The sequence below is a fragment of the Metarhizium album genome, assembly GCF_000804445.1.
Source record: "Metarhizium album ARSEF 1941 chromosome Unknown scaffold_1, whole genome shotgun sequence".
In the NCBI taxonomy this organism is placed as follows: Eukaryota; Fungi; Ascomycota; class Sordariomycetes; order Hypocreales; family Clavicipitaceae; genus Metarhizium; species Metarhizium album.
Window position 1 is genome coordinate 3,626,081 of NW_024467575.1, and position 15,956 is coordinate 3,642,036.

Consider the following 15,956-nt stretch of genomic DNA (forward strand, 5'->3'; position numbering starts at 1 on the left):
ACAGGGTGCTCGAGCAGCGGGGTGACAGTTGAATCGGAGTGGTTGTCGGGCACAAAGGAACCTCGGGCGTCGTCCAGTGGTGGTTTCGAGATGACGTGTTTCGGCAGCGTGTTGGAGCTTGACTTTGGACAAGTAGCATTTGCGTCGAATCTGACCACGATTTGAGCGGAAGGTGTGCCGCCGTCCGGTTGGAACGAACAAATGAATGCTACTGACCTGATCAACTGTCAGCCTGTGCTCGCTCTTTTGTAAACGTAGGAATATTCGTGTCGCTGTATGCAGTATGTACCTTCATTCCCTGATTAGCAGCAAAGGCCAGATAGAGACTCAGAGCCTGCCATCAAGACGATGTACTTGTGTTTGCCTCATCACCTTTGACTTTGCACGGAGTACTGCTCGTCTTGCTTCCTTCTGCTCTTCATGTGCTACGCCCTTCCAGCCGTAACTTATCTCGTGGCAGCATCAGCTGTCTGCCAGCTTCAAACGCCCGACAACGCTCAAGACATCTGTCAAGAACAACCACAAGGTCTCACGCCCAAGCAATCGCCCCCGGTACTCGATGCTCGATGCTCGATGCTCGATGCTCGTGGCCCCTGCAAGGATTCGAGTCCGCATGTAAAAGCCCGACTTGACCTCGATCCATGGCAGTATATCTGACTCGGCAAACGAAAGTCAGCCAGCATCAACAGGACTGTCCGTCCATGATTCGTACCCCGGCGGAAGCAAATATCCATCCACCTTCGACATCCTTTCGTAGAAAGTGAAAGTGAAAGTGAAAGTGGCTGGCCAACACGGCACGCAAACAAGATCCAAGGCCATGTCATGACTTCCACGACGTGCAGCACAAGCGAGCACCCGTGTGCTCCGGCTTCCTCCTGCCCGGCCTCGTCTCACCTGGTGTTTCCTTTGCCCTCACCCGACACTCACTTCACATCAGCAGCCTCTGGCTCCCTCACTCCCGGGCAAACAAGACACGTTCCCTCGCCCTCACTCTACTCCAAGCAAGCGGCTGTGGCTCCTCCTCCCCTCTCACCTCACATCTGCAACTCGCCGCTCACAAGGGCCCTACTTGGCAGATACACATTCCATCTCCCTCTCATCAACCGACAGCTGCACCTCGCCTCTCCTCTCTACTGCTCACTCTCTCTCTCTCTCAGACTCTCCGCCACGTTTAACCCAGGATGCCCGCGACCAAGAAGTGGGAAACCACCGACGAGCTCGACCTCTGCATGGCCATCATCCTCACCGGCGGCTCGACCAACTCTTACAAGTGGCCCGAGATCCACGAGATAATGACCAGCATCGGCCACGGCTTCACCAAAGATGCCATCTCGTACGTGTTCCCCTCGTGTGTCCGGCACCGCTTGGGCCTTGACGCCTCGAGCCAAACGGGACCCCCCTGACAGGCCGCAGACAACATTTCACAAAGGTCATCCTGAGGCAATTCAAGGGCCGACATGGCTTCCCGCCCGGCAAGCTGGAGTCCGTGTCTCCCGCCAAGACCAAGAAAAGGGCGGCCGAGGATGCTGCCGAGTCCCCGTCCAAGAGAAGGGCTGACTAGACCTTGAGGTCGATGCGTGCGCCTCGTCGTGAGTGTGCGTCTTCTTCTCCTTGCCTCGAGTGCCTTCTAAAAGTGGCAGGTCGCGCACTCACATGGGCATAGTCTATAGACGGCGGAGCATGGATGCCCGGTTCTGCGGGTTTTGGGTCTTGCAGAGAAGAAACGAATCGAGGGTAGACTTTGCTTCGGAGGGAGGGAAAGGATTCACTGGCGAGAGGGGGAAATCGAGTCCAGGCGTTGGAGGGAGACGGCTGCGTGTGCAGTGGCAACAAGTCGGATGGTATCCGTCAACGTGGGAGACGGACGAGTTGATTTTCCACGAGGATTCAAGCTAGACAACAGAGCAATCTCAGAATCACTTCGTCCTATGTGTGGAATCTAGTGGCTTGACTTCTCTCATTCACCCTCATCCCCCGCCCCGAGGACCTTCAAGGCCGTCAAAAGCTAGTCATCACTTCGGACGACGACCGTCCAGTCTGTACCCTTCGTTAGGGGCTTTCTTGTCGGCCGCTTTGCCCTTGTCGTCTGCCTCGCCCTTTCTCTTGACGGTTCCCCGGAGACTTTGTCCCTGGCCAGCAAAGTGCGGTCGTTTGGCGTCCTCCTCCTCCTGTTCCTTTTCCTGCGTCGTCTTCACCGGCTTATATTCGTACCCAAAGAAGAGTTTGTTTGGGGCCAGGCGCAGCGGTGCCGGCGCTCCGGTTCGGCTCCGCGGCGCTGTTGGTTCCGCCGGGACGGGCGTGGCTGGCTTTGGCGTCGACGCCTTGCTGCCCTTCTTCGTGAGGCGCTGGCCCTCGCCCACAAAGTTGGTGGCATTTCTCGTGACCGACGGCGCGATGGAGCCGAAGCCGATGGCCTGGGCCATGGTGCCCTGGCTTTGCACAAGTCCTCCTGTGGCAAGGCCGCCTCGGGTGCTGCCCGGGGTGTTGGTGCCGCTCCTCCTCTCTGGCTCGACGTAGCCGACGGGCGGAGCGAACTCGACCGACACGTCAGTCTCGATCATGCTGACGCCCATCTTGTCTGTTTCCGGCTTCACATCCAACACGGCCACCTCGTATATCTCGTCGTTGTATTCAAAGTTGAACACATCGCCCTTGGTCAGGGTGGCAAAGTTCCTGAACGCCCTCTCCAGCACAGCCTTTGGATCACTAATTTCTAAAAAGTTGACTGACTGGGGCTGCAGCTTGACCATTTTTGCCAGTTCCAGTGATGTGGTTCGGATCTGAATCATGTCTCCCACGTCCATGCCCAGCGTCTCCATCATCTGTAGGCTGTCAGTGCACGGGCGTTGAATGAAGATGCGGCGTCGCGGCATCACGCACCCACTGGGGAATGTATGCTCGTCCCTCCTCTGCGATAAACTCCAACACACCGGCGTGAGAAAGCCGTCCCTTCTCTCCGTTGATCATTTCCATCAGCAGCGGCCACTGCACATGCAGTTTCGAGACCTTGTCTAGGGCTGATGGCGGCAGGATGATTTTCGAACCGTAATTTAGCTCCGGCCGCTCTGCACCAGGGGCCATGACGACGGGGTAGCATCTGTAGTATTCATCGAATCGCTGCATCACAGGTCTGCGGCCGCGCGCCAGGTTGTAAAGATGTTCCGGATTGCCCGGATCGAAGCCGCCGCCAAACCCGGGTTGAAACTGCCGGTCCAGTCAGTCTAGTTGGACCATGGCGAGCAAAGCTGAAGCTTACCATCGTGACAGGTTACCAATGGGTGCGAGATGTCAGAGTGCTGTTTTCCTTGGGGAGGGCGTTTGCGGCCGTCGAGTGGACCAGCCTGATGTTGACCAGGCGGCTCGGGGAAAGCGGCAGATTCTCACCACTTGTGGGAAACGTGTATGCGTAGTTGGGAATCGAAAATCGAAGGCAGGAGACGCTTCCTTCCGAGAAGATGCAGATGATGTTGAAGCTAGACGGCTCCCGTGCGGCGTGTGGGCTGACGGGACAAGTCACCCATCTCTACGAATGACGAATGACGCAGGTGCGCTGTGGCGCACGACAGGGGCGCTGTGGCTCGAGCTTGGCACCGCCGTGCCACTGTCTGTGGCGCCTGCGCTGAATTTCAGCCTCCCTCGGTGGAGGGTCCAGTTGATGTCTAGCTTCAAATCGCCATCACGCACCGTCGGAAACGCCTTTCGGTGTAGACACACTGGCTCTTGATGGACACCTAAGTCCCGACCGAAACTATACGGTTCATCTTTCATTCCTGGACCATGTCGTCGAGACTCTCAGCTGCCCGGCCAAATCGAGCGGGCGAGGACTTTGCCCGCGCCCACCACGGTGAGGCGGGTGGCGACCATGGCAACGCCAAGTTTGACGTCCGAAACCCGTCAATACTGGCTCCAGACTCGAGAGAGGAAGATGCCGTCCTAGATGCAGACGTCATAGGGAGCAGGGGCTCTACAAAGCGTGGTGCCGTAAACCTCGACGGCTACGACAGCGACTCGGACAATGAAACATTCAACGCCAAGGCGGCGGGCCGCAAAAAGGGCAAGGTCGACATTAACGAGCAGTTGGATAACTACGATGCCGCAAGATCCGCAGCAGCCTCGGGAGGTAATGTCAATGGCCACGCGGACGACGACGACGATGGCAACGGCAACGGCAACGACGATGAAGACATGTTTGCCATGGGCGGCGAGGCCGACGCACCAATAGAGGAGGAAGACGTCGACTTTGATAAATCTGGAAAGAAGAAGACGAGTGTCCAGTTTCTCGATGCCACGCAGATCATGGGCCAGGAACATGGCAGCAAGAGTGGTGGCCACGTGAGACTGGATGACCAAGACAGCGAGGACGACGAGCTTGAAGCGCAACTGGCAGCCCTGGAAGAGGGCGTGGATGAAGAGGTTGGTGCAGGCGGTCTAAAGCGGAATGCGCCAAAGGTCGAGGCTTTCAACTTGCAAGCTGAGATGGAAGAAGGTCAATTCGACCAATCAGGCAACTATGTCCGCAAAGCAGCCGACCCGGACGCCGTCCACGACAATTGGTTAGACGGGGTGAGCAAGAAGGACATGAAGAAGGCAGCCGCGGCGCATGAGAAACGCGCGGCTGAAGCGCGGCGGCAGCGCCTTGAAGAAGCCGACGTTCTCGTCTCCGACTTGCTCGGGACCTTGATTCTGCGATTGGAGCCCTCCGAGTCGCCCCTCGAGGCCCTGGCTCGACTGGGGAGAGGCCAGACGAGAACCAAGAAAATACCCAAATGGAAACTCAAGAAGATGAACAAGGGCTCGGAAGACATGGAAGTGGACGACAAGGGCGCTGCCCAAGACGTGGAGCAGACTCGAATCAAGGAATCCATCAATGCCATTACTGACGCGGCTGACAAATTGCTCAGCCGTGACTACGAAGAGGTCTACGACCAGGATCGCGAATTGCTGATGCGGGCATACCGGCGCGAGACTGGAGAGGATTGGGTCGAGCCAGCGTCGCAACATCAACATGAAGACGTCGAGCGAGAGGTGACTCGTGCTGATCAGCCAATCCAACAGTGGGAATTCCGATGGACAGATGGCCGTGATGGCGAAACGAAGCAGGGCCCTTTTGATCAGGCGACCATGAAGGCGTGGCAGGACGCTGGTTATTTTGCACAAGGCATTGAATTCCGCGTCGCCGGCGGTGGTGATGACGGTTGGACAACAACGGCCAACTTTGCGTCATGAATTACTCTCGATGGACTCAAGTCAAAGCGCCTCATGCGCCGTTTGCTGACGCCAGACGCGCAGTTTTACTGATTCTCGAATGAAGCGAAAGCTAGCTTTTCGAGACTGACTGACGGCACCACACGTGATATAAACAACTAGACGGGCCATTGTGTCGCAAATGATCAGTCATGGAGGAGGGACCTTGTGATGGTTGCCCATCAACTGGTGGAGATGGTCGATGGATGGCAAGTCTAAGCGCTGGGCCAAGGCACTGTTGACACATTGAGTTGGCAGCAGCCTTCTCTGTTGCAAAAATCGGGAAGACGAGAATTGTTCCTACCGTTCCCGATGGCTGCCGCCACAAAGCTCCGGAAAGGTGGACAAGACAGGGAAAAGAGCTAATGAAGGCCAATGCAGTTAAAGACCTTGTCTGTTCCATGCATCCGAGTTGCCCGCGCGATCAGAGCGAATTAGATTGAGGCCATCGTGAAGCCAATCCGCTGCTGAGGGTGCGTCGGAGCTGGCGTCGGTAGAGTTCGGACGGGAGCGGCTCGTATATTTTTGCCCTCGTCTCGCACCCGATGCCTCATCCCTGGCTGGCCTAGCAGCAACTGGTGACCGCGACCGGAGGCACGTTCTGAGTGACTCGTCATGGCCAACACTGGCGGGCTTGCTGGGTATCGCAACAATCACACCGGCACGGCAGGTCCTGCCACGGCGGTACTTGGACGCTATTTGGAGACTACGGGCCGGGCAGAGCGGGTACCCCTGGGTCGTGATTTTTTTTTTTTTTTCCCCTTTCATCAAGGCACTCGCGTGGCGCTGTAGCGGTTGAGAGAGCGGGCTTTTTGTGAGACGCCCGCCGGATCCGTAAAAAAGGCGCATCGGCTCGGTGGAGCAACGCGAGGTCGTCAGAGCATCATCAGTGGCTGGCGCTCATACGATTCCTGAGCAGGTTACTATCCCGTACCTGCCCAGGGCACCTAGGTGATGAATAGTTGGGGCAATGTTGCGTAGGGAAGAAGTGCTGGCGAATTTTGCCCTTGGCGACTGGCCAGGACGCGGGATCATGGATGAGGATGCGCGGTTGACATTGTCGGGCCATTGGAGAGGTCGGTCGGGGACTTGGCGGCATCTAGACGGAGGCAGCAAGAATAATGAATGTGTGACATGGACCAGACGTGCTGTGACGATGATGCCAAGCCAACAAATAACGTTAAAGGTGCAGGTTTGGACCATGGCCAGATGATGGTCTGCCTCGCGGTCTCCGTCGCCTGGCCAAGTCCCGGTTGACGCCGCTCAGCGCCGTGCCGCTGCCATCCAGCGCCAGACCCGGGCGCTGCAGCCTCCAGCACCATCCCGGCGCGCCCCGGCAGCAGCACCCATGTGCACGCAGCACCTGCCACCAAGCACCCGAGCCCCAGACGCTGACCACTATTTGTGTCCCACCTTCCCTCCCCCCTCCTCCTTCTTTTCTCTTCCATTTTCTCTTCTTTTCCTGCTCGTCATAATACAGCTTCACCATTCTTCCCACCCGACAATCACTCTGGTATGTCTTCCGCCATGCATTGACCGAGGAGCGCCTGATCACAGCGTGCCCTCAGGTCCGTCCTGTTCTGTCCTGGCTGACGTCCCAAGCTCCAGCTCCAGCTCTCGCCGCCACCCACGCATACCACATAGGCAAAAATGGCTCCCGTCAAGGTCGGCATCAACGGCTTCGGTCGTATTGGCCGCATCGTCTTCCGCAACGCCGTCGAGCACCCCGACATCGAGGTCGTTGCCGTCAACGACCCTTTCATCGACACCGAATACGCCGTGAGTTGTCCATTTGCCCTGTTTTCGCTCCATGACGCTGGCTTTTCCGCCGTCGTGCGTCCGGGGCGTTTTGGCTGTCGGCTTCGCCCCTCCCCCTCCTGCCCGCCCTCGCCCACCACCCCCTCGTTGCCCGTTGCCCCTCCTTCGAGCTTCGTGCCCCGCCCGACCCAAGATGACTTCGGCTGCCCCACGCCAGATATTTCCATCACGGCTTGCTGACAGGAACTCGTTCCCAATTACCAGGCCTACATGCTCAAGTATGACTCGTCCCACGGCATTTTCAAGGGTGACATCAAAAAGGAGGCCGACGGCCTTGTCGTCAACGGAGACAAGGTCAAGTTCTACACCGAGCGCGATCCCGCTGCCATCCCCTGGAAGGCAGCTGGCGCCGAGTACATCGTCGAGTCTACCGGCGTCTTCACCACCACCGACAAGGCCAAGGCCCATCTGTCTGGAGGCGCCAAGAAGGTCATCATCTCTGCTCCCTCTGCCGATGCCCCCATGTACGTCATGGGTGTCAACGAGAAGACGTACGACGGCAAGGCCGATGTCATCTCCAACGCTTCCTGCACCACCAACTGTTTGGCTCCCCTTGCCAAGGTCATCCACGACAAGTTCACCATTGTTGAGGGCCTCATGACCACGGTCCACTCCTACACCGCCACCCAGAAGACCGTCGACGGTCCCTCTGGCAAGGACTGGCGAGGTGGCCGTGGTGCTGCTCAGAACATCATTCCCAGCAGCACCGGTGCTGCCAAGGCTGTCGGCAAGGTCATCCCCGACCTCAACGGCAAGCTCACTGGCATGTCCATGCGTGTTCCCACCGCCAACGTCTCGGTTGTCGATTTGACTGCCCGCATCGAGAAGGGCGCCTCCTACGACGAGATCAAGGCCGCCATCAAGGAGGCTGCTGACGGTCCTCTCAAGGGCATTCTCGCCTACACCGAGGACGATGTTGTCTCTTCCGACATGAACGGCAACACCCACTCCTCCATCTTCGATGCCAAGGCCGGCATCTCTCTCAACAAGAACTTCATCAAGCTGATCTCCTGGTACGACAACGAGTGGGGATATTCCCGCCGTGTCCTCGATCTTCTTGCCTACATTGCCAAGGTTGACGCTGGCAAATAAACTTGCCTCGAAGTACTTAACATGGACCGAGTTTGCAATGTTGTGTGTCAGGAATGTGACTTTGGTGGCTCCCCCGTACTTCTGGCCACGACAATGGCCTGAAGACGGGTTTTTTTTTTCGCATCATATTGCAAAAAAGAGAAAAAGAAACAATACTAAAAACTAAAACAGAAAAAAACCAAATGAAACTGAACACAAGTTTGCACTTGTTGCCGGTGACCCAAAATTGTTTGTAATGAAAATGAACAAGGATACTCCCTGAAAATGGCGCGTTGGGGGCACAGGGCATATATAAAGTTGCTTGAGAATAGATCGCTTGTTACCGTTCATTATGTGCCTGTTAATCCTAGGGAATGCATTTGATGTCGGAGGTGTCAGCGTTGCCCTTTGCGAAATGTTTACTGCCAAATATCTACTTAAGCTGAAAGGACGCTCCGCCTTTGTATTCTTCTTCATTCCAAACCTAGCCAACCGACTTCGCAAATACACCAGTGCTGCTCTGGAAATGTCACTCACAGTTAGTTCTATTTCCGGTTTTTGCAGTTACGCAGAATCGGTTTGGCAAATCTCCATTCCACTACTGCTAAATTCTACGGTGCAAGACCCAAGCCATGGCTCACGCCCTTCACCACTCTCACTAAGCTCAAAAAATCTGCTCTCGAAACCAAGTAAATGCCGCTCGCCCTTCAGGAGCGGTGGATGACGTTTCAAAAACAAGGGGGATATCATGGTACAAGAATAAAATGTCATTAGAGGGAAAAGAAATAAAGTACACTGGTGGCTCAATGGTGGGGAGGGGATATCCTAGGTGGCTGAGCATGTAGACTTGATAAACCATGTGCATTGGGTGAAAAGTGGAAGGCCGCTCTTGTCAACTAAAAACGCCGTGGATGCATAGCCCGTCCTGGGCCTGTCCTGTTCCCATTCACAAAAACGTCCTGACGCCTCGTGTTTTTCTCGATGGTTTGCTGGCGGGGCTTCGCCTTGCCCGATTTGTCATGATACATGGACGGCTGGTGACTTGTATTGTACGACTCGCTCACCAGCCGTCAGGGTTCGTGATGTAGCCAGCTACTGCCGGTCTCGGGTGGCTGGCATTCATCTGCGGCCGGTGCCGTGTGGTACGGGCCAAAGATCCCGGAGTGACTGGGTCGGAGCCCATTCGACTTTCTCTTCGGCGCACCAGAGGCGCAGTACGCGCAATGATGCATCGGCAATGTCGTCCAGCGTGGACCACGGGTGCACGTCGACGCGAAAACGGGGGTTCTGGATGCCCGAGACGACTTCCTGGACGCGTGGCCATATCTTGCTCTTCTCGCGCAATCTCGCGACTAGCTCTTTGCCGAGTGTCTCGGTGATGCTGTCATAACGAGCATAACACCTGATCAGCTCCTCTAGCGACACCGCGTGTAGCATGAGGACCATGGCATAGAGTGGTTGACTGTTGCTGACGTCGCAGCGGCGCATTTCGTTCTTTAGAAACTCAATCATAGGAAGCATGCTCAGCCATGCACGATGATCTCCAATCTTGTGGTCCATGCCGCGCGATATGTCTGCTCCGTGAAAGGCCATCATGAACACGAGGATGCTCTCGAGGCTCAAAACAAAGGCAGACTTGACCTTGGCCTCTCCAGGTTTGCCTCTCATGCTCCCCGTGTCTCCGCGGTATCTCTTCATCGTTTGATCCGCTTCGTGCTTTAATTTCCTTCCCATTTCTTTAAGCCGATCCACCTTGTCGCCCATCGCTTTGGCCTCTGAGCTGGTTCCCTTCAAAGCAGCGTCACTGCCATTAGGACGACGATCTGCAGACGCTGATGCTGAAGGAGTAGAGTTGACTGCTTCTGTTGGCGTTTGCACTACAGAGTTGGTCGAACTCACTCGTGACATGGCAGCAGGTTTCTTGGATGGTGTTGCTGGTGTGACGAGCTTCGAGTGCGTCGATACATCTGACGACCGAGGTCGCTTCATAGCAGCTCCATCAGAAGAACCAGTGACTGCCCCGATGGGTCTCTTCCTTGCTGGAGCCTGTTGTCCTGCTTCCTCGCTACCGGCGCGAGTCCGCTCATTCTCACGTTCCGATTGGCTTTGAGAATCTTTGCGACGTGATGGTGCTCGACCAACAATGTCAGCAAAACTGGCTCGTAATGCCTTGGGCACATTGAGAACGACAATCAATCTCCTGCGATGGCCCAGTTTATTGGTAGGCTTGTGATCATTTTCATCCCTCCTCTTGATTGCGAAGGCGTCCCTGCCGTCTCTGGATCTCTCATCCGAAGAGTCCGAAGAAGCCTTCTTTCGTCGTTTCAACTCGGCCTCTATGGCTGGCGGCAAAGTAGGTGACAATAATGGAGGAATTACCACGGCTGGCTTAGGTTTTTTGCTTTCCGTCTTCTTTTGCTTCGATGTCGAAGTCACTTCGGTCGGGCCGTCCTGCCTCTTCCTTTCTTTTCTAGGGTTCAAGTCATCATCGTCACCTCGCCATGGCTTCTCTTCAAATCCTAGGTGCAAAGGCGACAGCAATGGTGGTACATATGCCCTTGTTGAGACGTCTGTCTTCATTGGCGAGGTCCGATTGGCGTTGTTTCCACGTACTCCGTTCAAGGAATCGCCACGAGATCGACTGGCTGGAGACGCACTTCGGCCAGAGGTCATGGTACCTTTTAGAATCGATCTGCCATTCAGTAGAGACGAGGACGAGTGACCCCGGTCGTCTCTGGACGCAGGGGCAGACGCATCTCGATTCCTACCTCTGTCTCTATCTCTGTCTCTGTCTCTGTCTCGCTCACGGTCTCGGGATATTGTCAGAGGCTTTTCTTTCCGTCGAGGAGGCTCATCGCGACTGGGTTGTGGTCGTTCCTCAGGCCTCGGCCGTTTTTGTGGGCGATCATCATCACCATCAGGTACGCGTCGCTTGCCTGCAGGTGATGGCGGACGTGGGGGTAGGGAGGGCGGTTTGGGGGGGAGTCTGGGAACGCTCGTCAGCTTGTAATTTGGTTAAGGACACGAGACTAATAAGCACCTTGTGTCAGCAATGGCGTGGTCGCGATTCGGTTTCGGCTTTGCGCCTGTAGGTTCAGGCTCCCGTATCCTTGATACATCCAATCGCTTGGGATCTTGGCGTGGTGGTTTGTTGTCGTCAGCAGCTACGGGAGCAGGAGTAGACGTTGCGGGGCTGTTGGCGGCAGCGACACGTTCGCTGTCTTTCTTTTTGGCGATGGCAGGTTCCGGGGGCGAGGCAGAGGCAACGAGACCAGTCCTTTTGTTCTTGTAGTCGCTCAACGACAACTTCTTCTTCTCGCCAGTACCAGTTCCCTTTGCGAGCGTGCTTACCTCGCGCGGTACGGGCTTCACGGGCTCTTCTCGCATATCGTAATAGGGTCGCGTGAACAAAGTGCCACGGTCGGCCTCGGATAGTAATGTCAGATATTGTAGGCGGGTGTTGTGCCATTCCTCGAAGCGCCTTTTAGCGCCGCGAGACTCGGGCGCGTCGTCCTCGGGGGGCGGGCGGTATCGCCAGGTGGGATGATAGGCAAGATGATGTGGTTTCTCTGGTAGAATGCGCTTGGAGAGCACCTCAACCGTCTTCGCCGCAGCTTCCATTGTTCGCGGGTCGTGACCATGCCGGGAGGCAACACGCGGCGGCGAGCGGTCGAGCGCAAGCGGCAGCTATGGGGGCGGAGGCGACGACAGTAGCGGCAGCACACGCAGCTACGTCGTCGCACGAAATGAGGCCGCTCCCCCCCAGTTGAGAGTACGAATGAACAGATGAATGGCGCGAATGCTGAGCGTGGGCAGTGGTGTAGGATCGTAGCCGCGAGGGTGGTAGGTCGTTGGAACTGTGACCCTGGCCAGAAAGGATGGGGTACTCCGTAGATTGGTGTCGGAGCCGGCGTGGATTTGTCGTCCCACCACGATTGACCCCAAAGTCCCAAGTCGCCGCGACGATGGATCGGCTTCGAACCGGAGACTGTATCAGGACGCACTTTGACCGTGGGAATAAACGGAACAAAAGAGTGAATTTGCAAGCTGCAGACAAAGCACAGCTGCGCAAAGCCTACTCCATTCCCCAATAGCCAACAATGGGGACGGTTGCGATTCAGCGCGGGCCGTGACAATGGTCGACGGAAGCCACTACCTTCGAGACGGAAGAAGCCCAAAACAAAAAAAAAAAAAGGGCCGGGGATGGGGTTGGGGGGAAATGCGGCGGACCTTCAGAACTGGGGCCTCGTCACTCGTCAGCCGCCAGCGTCAGAGAGCCTTGGGACGCCTTGGATGATCCAGTCTCGGGCCGTTCTTGGCTCTTGGTTGGCCGCGTACTAGACAGCGCCCTCGACATTGGCTCGCTCCCAAGGCCAACGGGGAATCGCACCGGCTATCTAGGGGCTGCTGTTGCAAGGCTGCGCACCTCTGTTGATGTCCGGAGGCGAATCGATGTCCGATGTCCGATGTCAGCGTGATGCTTGCCAGTGCCCGGTCACAGGTCACAGGTCGCAGGTCACAGGTGCCAGACGCCAGACGCCAGATGCAGGCGAATGCGGGCGGTTGTGGCTGGTGATCGAACCAAGGTGTAGATTCGTGAAGTTGCGAACTCGTGTACCGGTACTTGTGTACTCGGGCACTCGAGTGCTCCGTCACACGGACGCGTGTGACAGCACTGTGTGGAGGAATAGATGAAGGGGGAGGAATCGAGTAATAGGTAATAGTGATACTGATAGGCATATGCTGGGAGCTATGATTGGGGTCGCGTTGAACGAGATTGAAAAGACGATGGGAATAAAAAGAGTTCCAACATTCGTACGTCGCAAATGTCGATAGCGCTTTCCGTCAAAGCCAATGGAGGCCGCCTGCATATTGCCAGACCTCGATAAACTTTCCACGGCAAGTACCCGACAGGTACCTTCCTTCTTTGACCAGCCGGTTGCAAGGTACCGAACCGAACGAAATACTCGGCCCAAAGGCAGTACTTTATTCCGCACAGATCTTGCAATGCCAAGCACTCCAGTGACACCAACACAATTTTTAGAATTGACCTCGCGCACCAACTGTTGACCCTCAGCCAAGCCGGAACTACGTTGTCAAGTCCAACGGAAAGATGAGCGACGAGATGCTCCAACGACTCTCGAAACCGACTCTCTCACGGCCATTGCACTAGTACATTATCCGGGTCAGAAATAGCCTAGTCGCCCTTTGTTTCGTGATAGGCCGTCACCTTTGTTTATCACGTATGTGTTGCGGTACTCAGACCAAGTCTCACCTGTCTGTCTACTCGTCGAGTACATCCATTCAGACGACATGTGACGTTAGCAATTCTCTTTTTCACTATACTATATCCCCGTTTCTCTCGAAGAAATCGGCCACACATCTTTTACATGCTTTGAAAAGGGCGGTCGGTGCACTCTTGAAATTTCTCTTTCGACTGTGGACGAGAAACAACAAACTTCCCTTTCGGTCAACAACCAATCGAGATCCAATCTATGTCACCACCAAGCGCCGACGCTTCACCAAGCATCATGACCATGACTGACATGTCAGGCCTTTGATTCACCGTTATATCTGATCATTTGCTTTACTCTCAGGCTTATTAAGCAAGTACAGTGTTTCATACTAAAATAAGCAGGAAAGCAGTTCAGCAAACACTGCCAACTTCAAGTAGCAGCCCGTCCTGTCTTCTTGTCTCTCGCGCCGCTTTCCTTCATCCCTTATTTATGTGCCGTTTTGCGCTTTCTTGGGGGTCCTTCGACATGATGACTATTCAGCTGTTGTTCAACCGCCTCCAAGCGAGACGTAAGCGATGATATATTTTGTAACGAACTTGGTGATATGGTGGTATTGGTAATGTGTTTAGTCATGTCTTGATTTGGTCCCTTGGTACTGACGTTGCTTCGCCTGGTATTGACAGTTTGCAATTGCAACTCTAATTTGCGGATATTCGTTTCGGCTTCTGCTGAAACACGTTGCAGGCCACTTTCGAGGGACGCAACGCGCTCATTGCATGAAGCGACTTGTTTGCCCTGCTCGCTGATTTTCTGGCACAGCTTCTCCGCAGACGTGGAAACACTCTTCTTTAGGACGTTGATATCTCGACGTAAAGCAGACACGTCAGCAGAGGACTGGTCAGCTTTAGTAGTTGCGCCTTCTCTTGCAATTCTTTCCTTGTCAATGAAAGTCCCAAGGTCAACTGCCACTTGGTTTAGCTTCCCTTGCATCGTGTGGTTCAAGTTCTCTTTAAGAGAAGTAAATAGGGGTTGAACCTTTTGGTCAATCATTTGCTCAATTAATGTAGAGTTTTGCCCCGTGTCGTTTGACGTTGTGAAAGACGTCAATTTCAGAGTAGCTTCAATGGCTTGGACTGCCTCTGATATTGATAGTTGCTCCTTCGAGTTGAGCTTGACCATGTCCATGCACGATTCCAGCCGCTTATGAAGACTGGCAATGGGTTGCGGTGCCCCGTCAACTGACTCGCATTTCAGGCTTTGCTTTAGAAAACGCACATCATCCAGAACGGCTTGCAGACGTTGTCTGGTTTTCATGCCTACGCTAGTGTTCAACCACCGATCACCCAAAGGTGCTGCATTGCCATCTTCGGACGCCGAGACAACAGTATCAAACTGACTCAATTCCTTGGACAGTGCATGCGAAGTTACTATGTTTGTCGCGAGATCGTCAATCTTGGTCGAGAGTTCGTTGAGCTTGCTTTCAAATTCGGTCAACTTGCCATCCAAATGCAACGCCGCCCTTTTGTTGTTTTTAGCTTCTTCTGCAAGGTCCAGGTGCCTCTTATCAAGACTTCCAAGTCTTTGCTCCATCTCCTCCATATGCTTCTGAAGCTTGGCGCTTTTCTGTTTTTCCTGCTCAAGGCCAATGTGGAGTCCTTCTGTTTCTTTGCGGAGCTGTGAGCGGTGATCGTTGTTGGTTTTGGTCGACGCCTCTTTCAGGTAGGTGCGGAACTTCTCGTCCAGACTGTTTTGGAGAGCCTTAAGACGAGCATCGACGTCCTCGCTTCCTATGGCTTGCGTGGATAGGGCGTCTCCAGTCTGTCTGTCTATAAATGTAGTCAAGTGACTTAGCAGTTTCCCATCAGTGCCGCTGAGTCGATCGCAGGTCTTCCTTTTCTCTTTTACGCATTGGTCGATCTGAAGCTTGAGAACCTCGGCGTAATTCGAGCTTTCAGAGTATCCCGGACGACAGCGGTCGAGGTCGGCTTGCATCTTCTTCAAATTCTTATCTTGCTTATCTCGTTGCATGTACCAGTACATCCTATCGCAAAGCAACTCGACCAGGTGCTTGATTTCTGTCTCTCTCCGAGAAAGGTTAGACGGCGAGGGATACTGTTGCAAAATGGAAGACGGCCCTTTACAATGCTCATAATGTGGATATTAGCCATGAGAGTGTTTGTGAGAATAGTGGTGCAAACAGTAAACAACGAACTATTTTCAGTACGCCCTGCGTAGCTTCGAGAAGAAGACATGATGTCGTGTTTTGTGGCTTGGCTCGTCTCCTGCTAATGTCCAACTGTCTTCTCGTGATGGGTCACGGTGTTGGTGGTGGTATTGTCTGTCAAGCTCGTTCAAGTGATGGCATAGGATCCAATATTGATTTCAAGGTCTAAGTTGGCTGTTTCTAGAGCGACCGAAGTTGGCTCGTTGTCGTCGGTAGCTACGCGCTTTTTGGCTCCCGTTCTGACAGCTGGCCAGCTGTCACGTGGCTGTGGCAGCTGGCAAATCGCACGAGTGTAGACACAGACCTTTTCAAGTACGCAGTATCAAAGATTCCAGAGTACTGCGCCTGGATTTATTGACGGC

General features: G+C 54.7%; 6 protein-coding genes across 6 annotated transcripts; 3 read left to right on the forward strand and 3 right to left on the reverse strand.

Annotated features, from left to right (window-relative positions):
- Positions 1-1,181: 1,181 nt before the first annotated feature.
- Positions 1,182-1,561, forward strand: MAM_01036 (uncharacterized protein; the record flags this gene model as incomplete). The annotated part of the gene is made up of 2 exons (XM_040819835.1): positions 1,182-1,333; positions 1,414-1,561. 2 exons carry the CDS (start codon positions 1,182-1,184, stop codon positions 1,559-1,561), a joined length of 300 nt encoding a protein of 99 aa, XP_040683100.1.
- Positions 1,562-2,012: 451 nt separating this feature from the next.
- MAM_01037 (ubiquitin fusion degradation protein 1) lies at positions 2,013-3,259 on the reverse strand (the record flags this gene model as incomplete). The annotated part of the gene is made up of 3 exons (XM_040819836.1): positions 2,013-2,822; positions 2,881-3,204; positions 3,257-3,259. The coding sequence occupies 3 exons, from the start codon at positions 3,257-3,259 to the stop codon at positions 2,013-2,015; spliced, it is 1,137 nt and encodes a 378-aa protein (XP_040683101.1).
- Positions 3,260-3,777: 518 nt separating this feature from the next.
- MAM_01038 (Lin1 family protein) lies at positions 3,778-5,226 on the forward strand (the record flags this gene model as incomplete). The annotated part of the gene is made up of 1 exon (XM_040819837.1): positions 3,778-5,226. The coding sequence occupies one exon, from the start codon at positions 3,778-3,780 to the stop codon at positions 5,224-5,226; it is 1,449 nt and encodes a 482-aa protein (XP_040683102.1).
- Positions 5,227-6,894: 1,668 nt separating this feature from the next.
- On the forward strand, positions 6,895-8,154 carry MAM_01039 (glyceraldehyde-3-phosphate dehydrogenase; the record flags this gene model as incomplete). Its single annotated transcript, XM_040819838.1, has 2 exons — positions 6,895-7,023; positions 7,267-8,154. 2 exons carry the CDS (start codon positions 6,895-6,897, stop codon positions 8,152-8,154), a joined length of 1,017 nt encoding a protein of 338 aa, XP_040683103.1.
- A 1,098-nt stretch (positions 8,155-9,252) lies between these two features.
- MAM_01040 (uncharacterized protein) lies at positions 9,253-11,754 on the reverse strand (the record flags this gene model as incomplete). Its single annotated transcript, XM_040819839.1, has 2 exons — positions 9,253-11,119; positions 11,174-11,754. 2 exons carry the CDS (start codon positions 11,752-11,754, stop codon positions 9,253-9,255), a joined length of 2,448 nt encoding a protein of 815 aa, XP_040683104.1.
- A 2,099-nt stretch (positions 11,755-13,853) lies between these two features.
- Positions 13,854-15,622, reverse strand: MAM_01041 (uncharacterized protein; the record flags this gene model as incomplete). The annotated part of the gene is made up of 2 exons (XM_040819840.1): positions 13,854-15,449; positions 15,512-15,622. 2 exons carry the CDS (start codon positions 15,620-15,622, stop codon positions 13,854-13,856), a joined length of 1,707 nt encoding a protein of 568 aa, XP_040683105.1.
- Between the last annotated feature and the right edge of the window lie 334 nt (positions 15,623-15,956).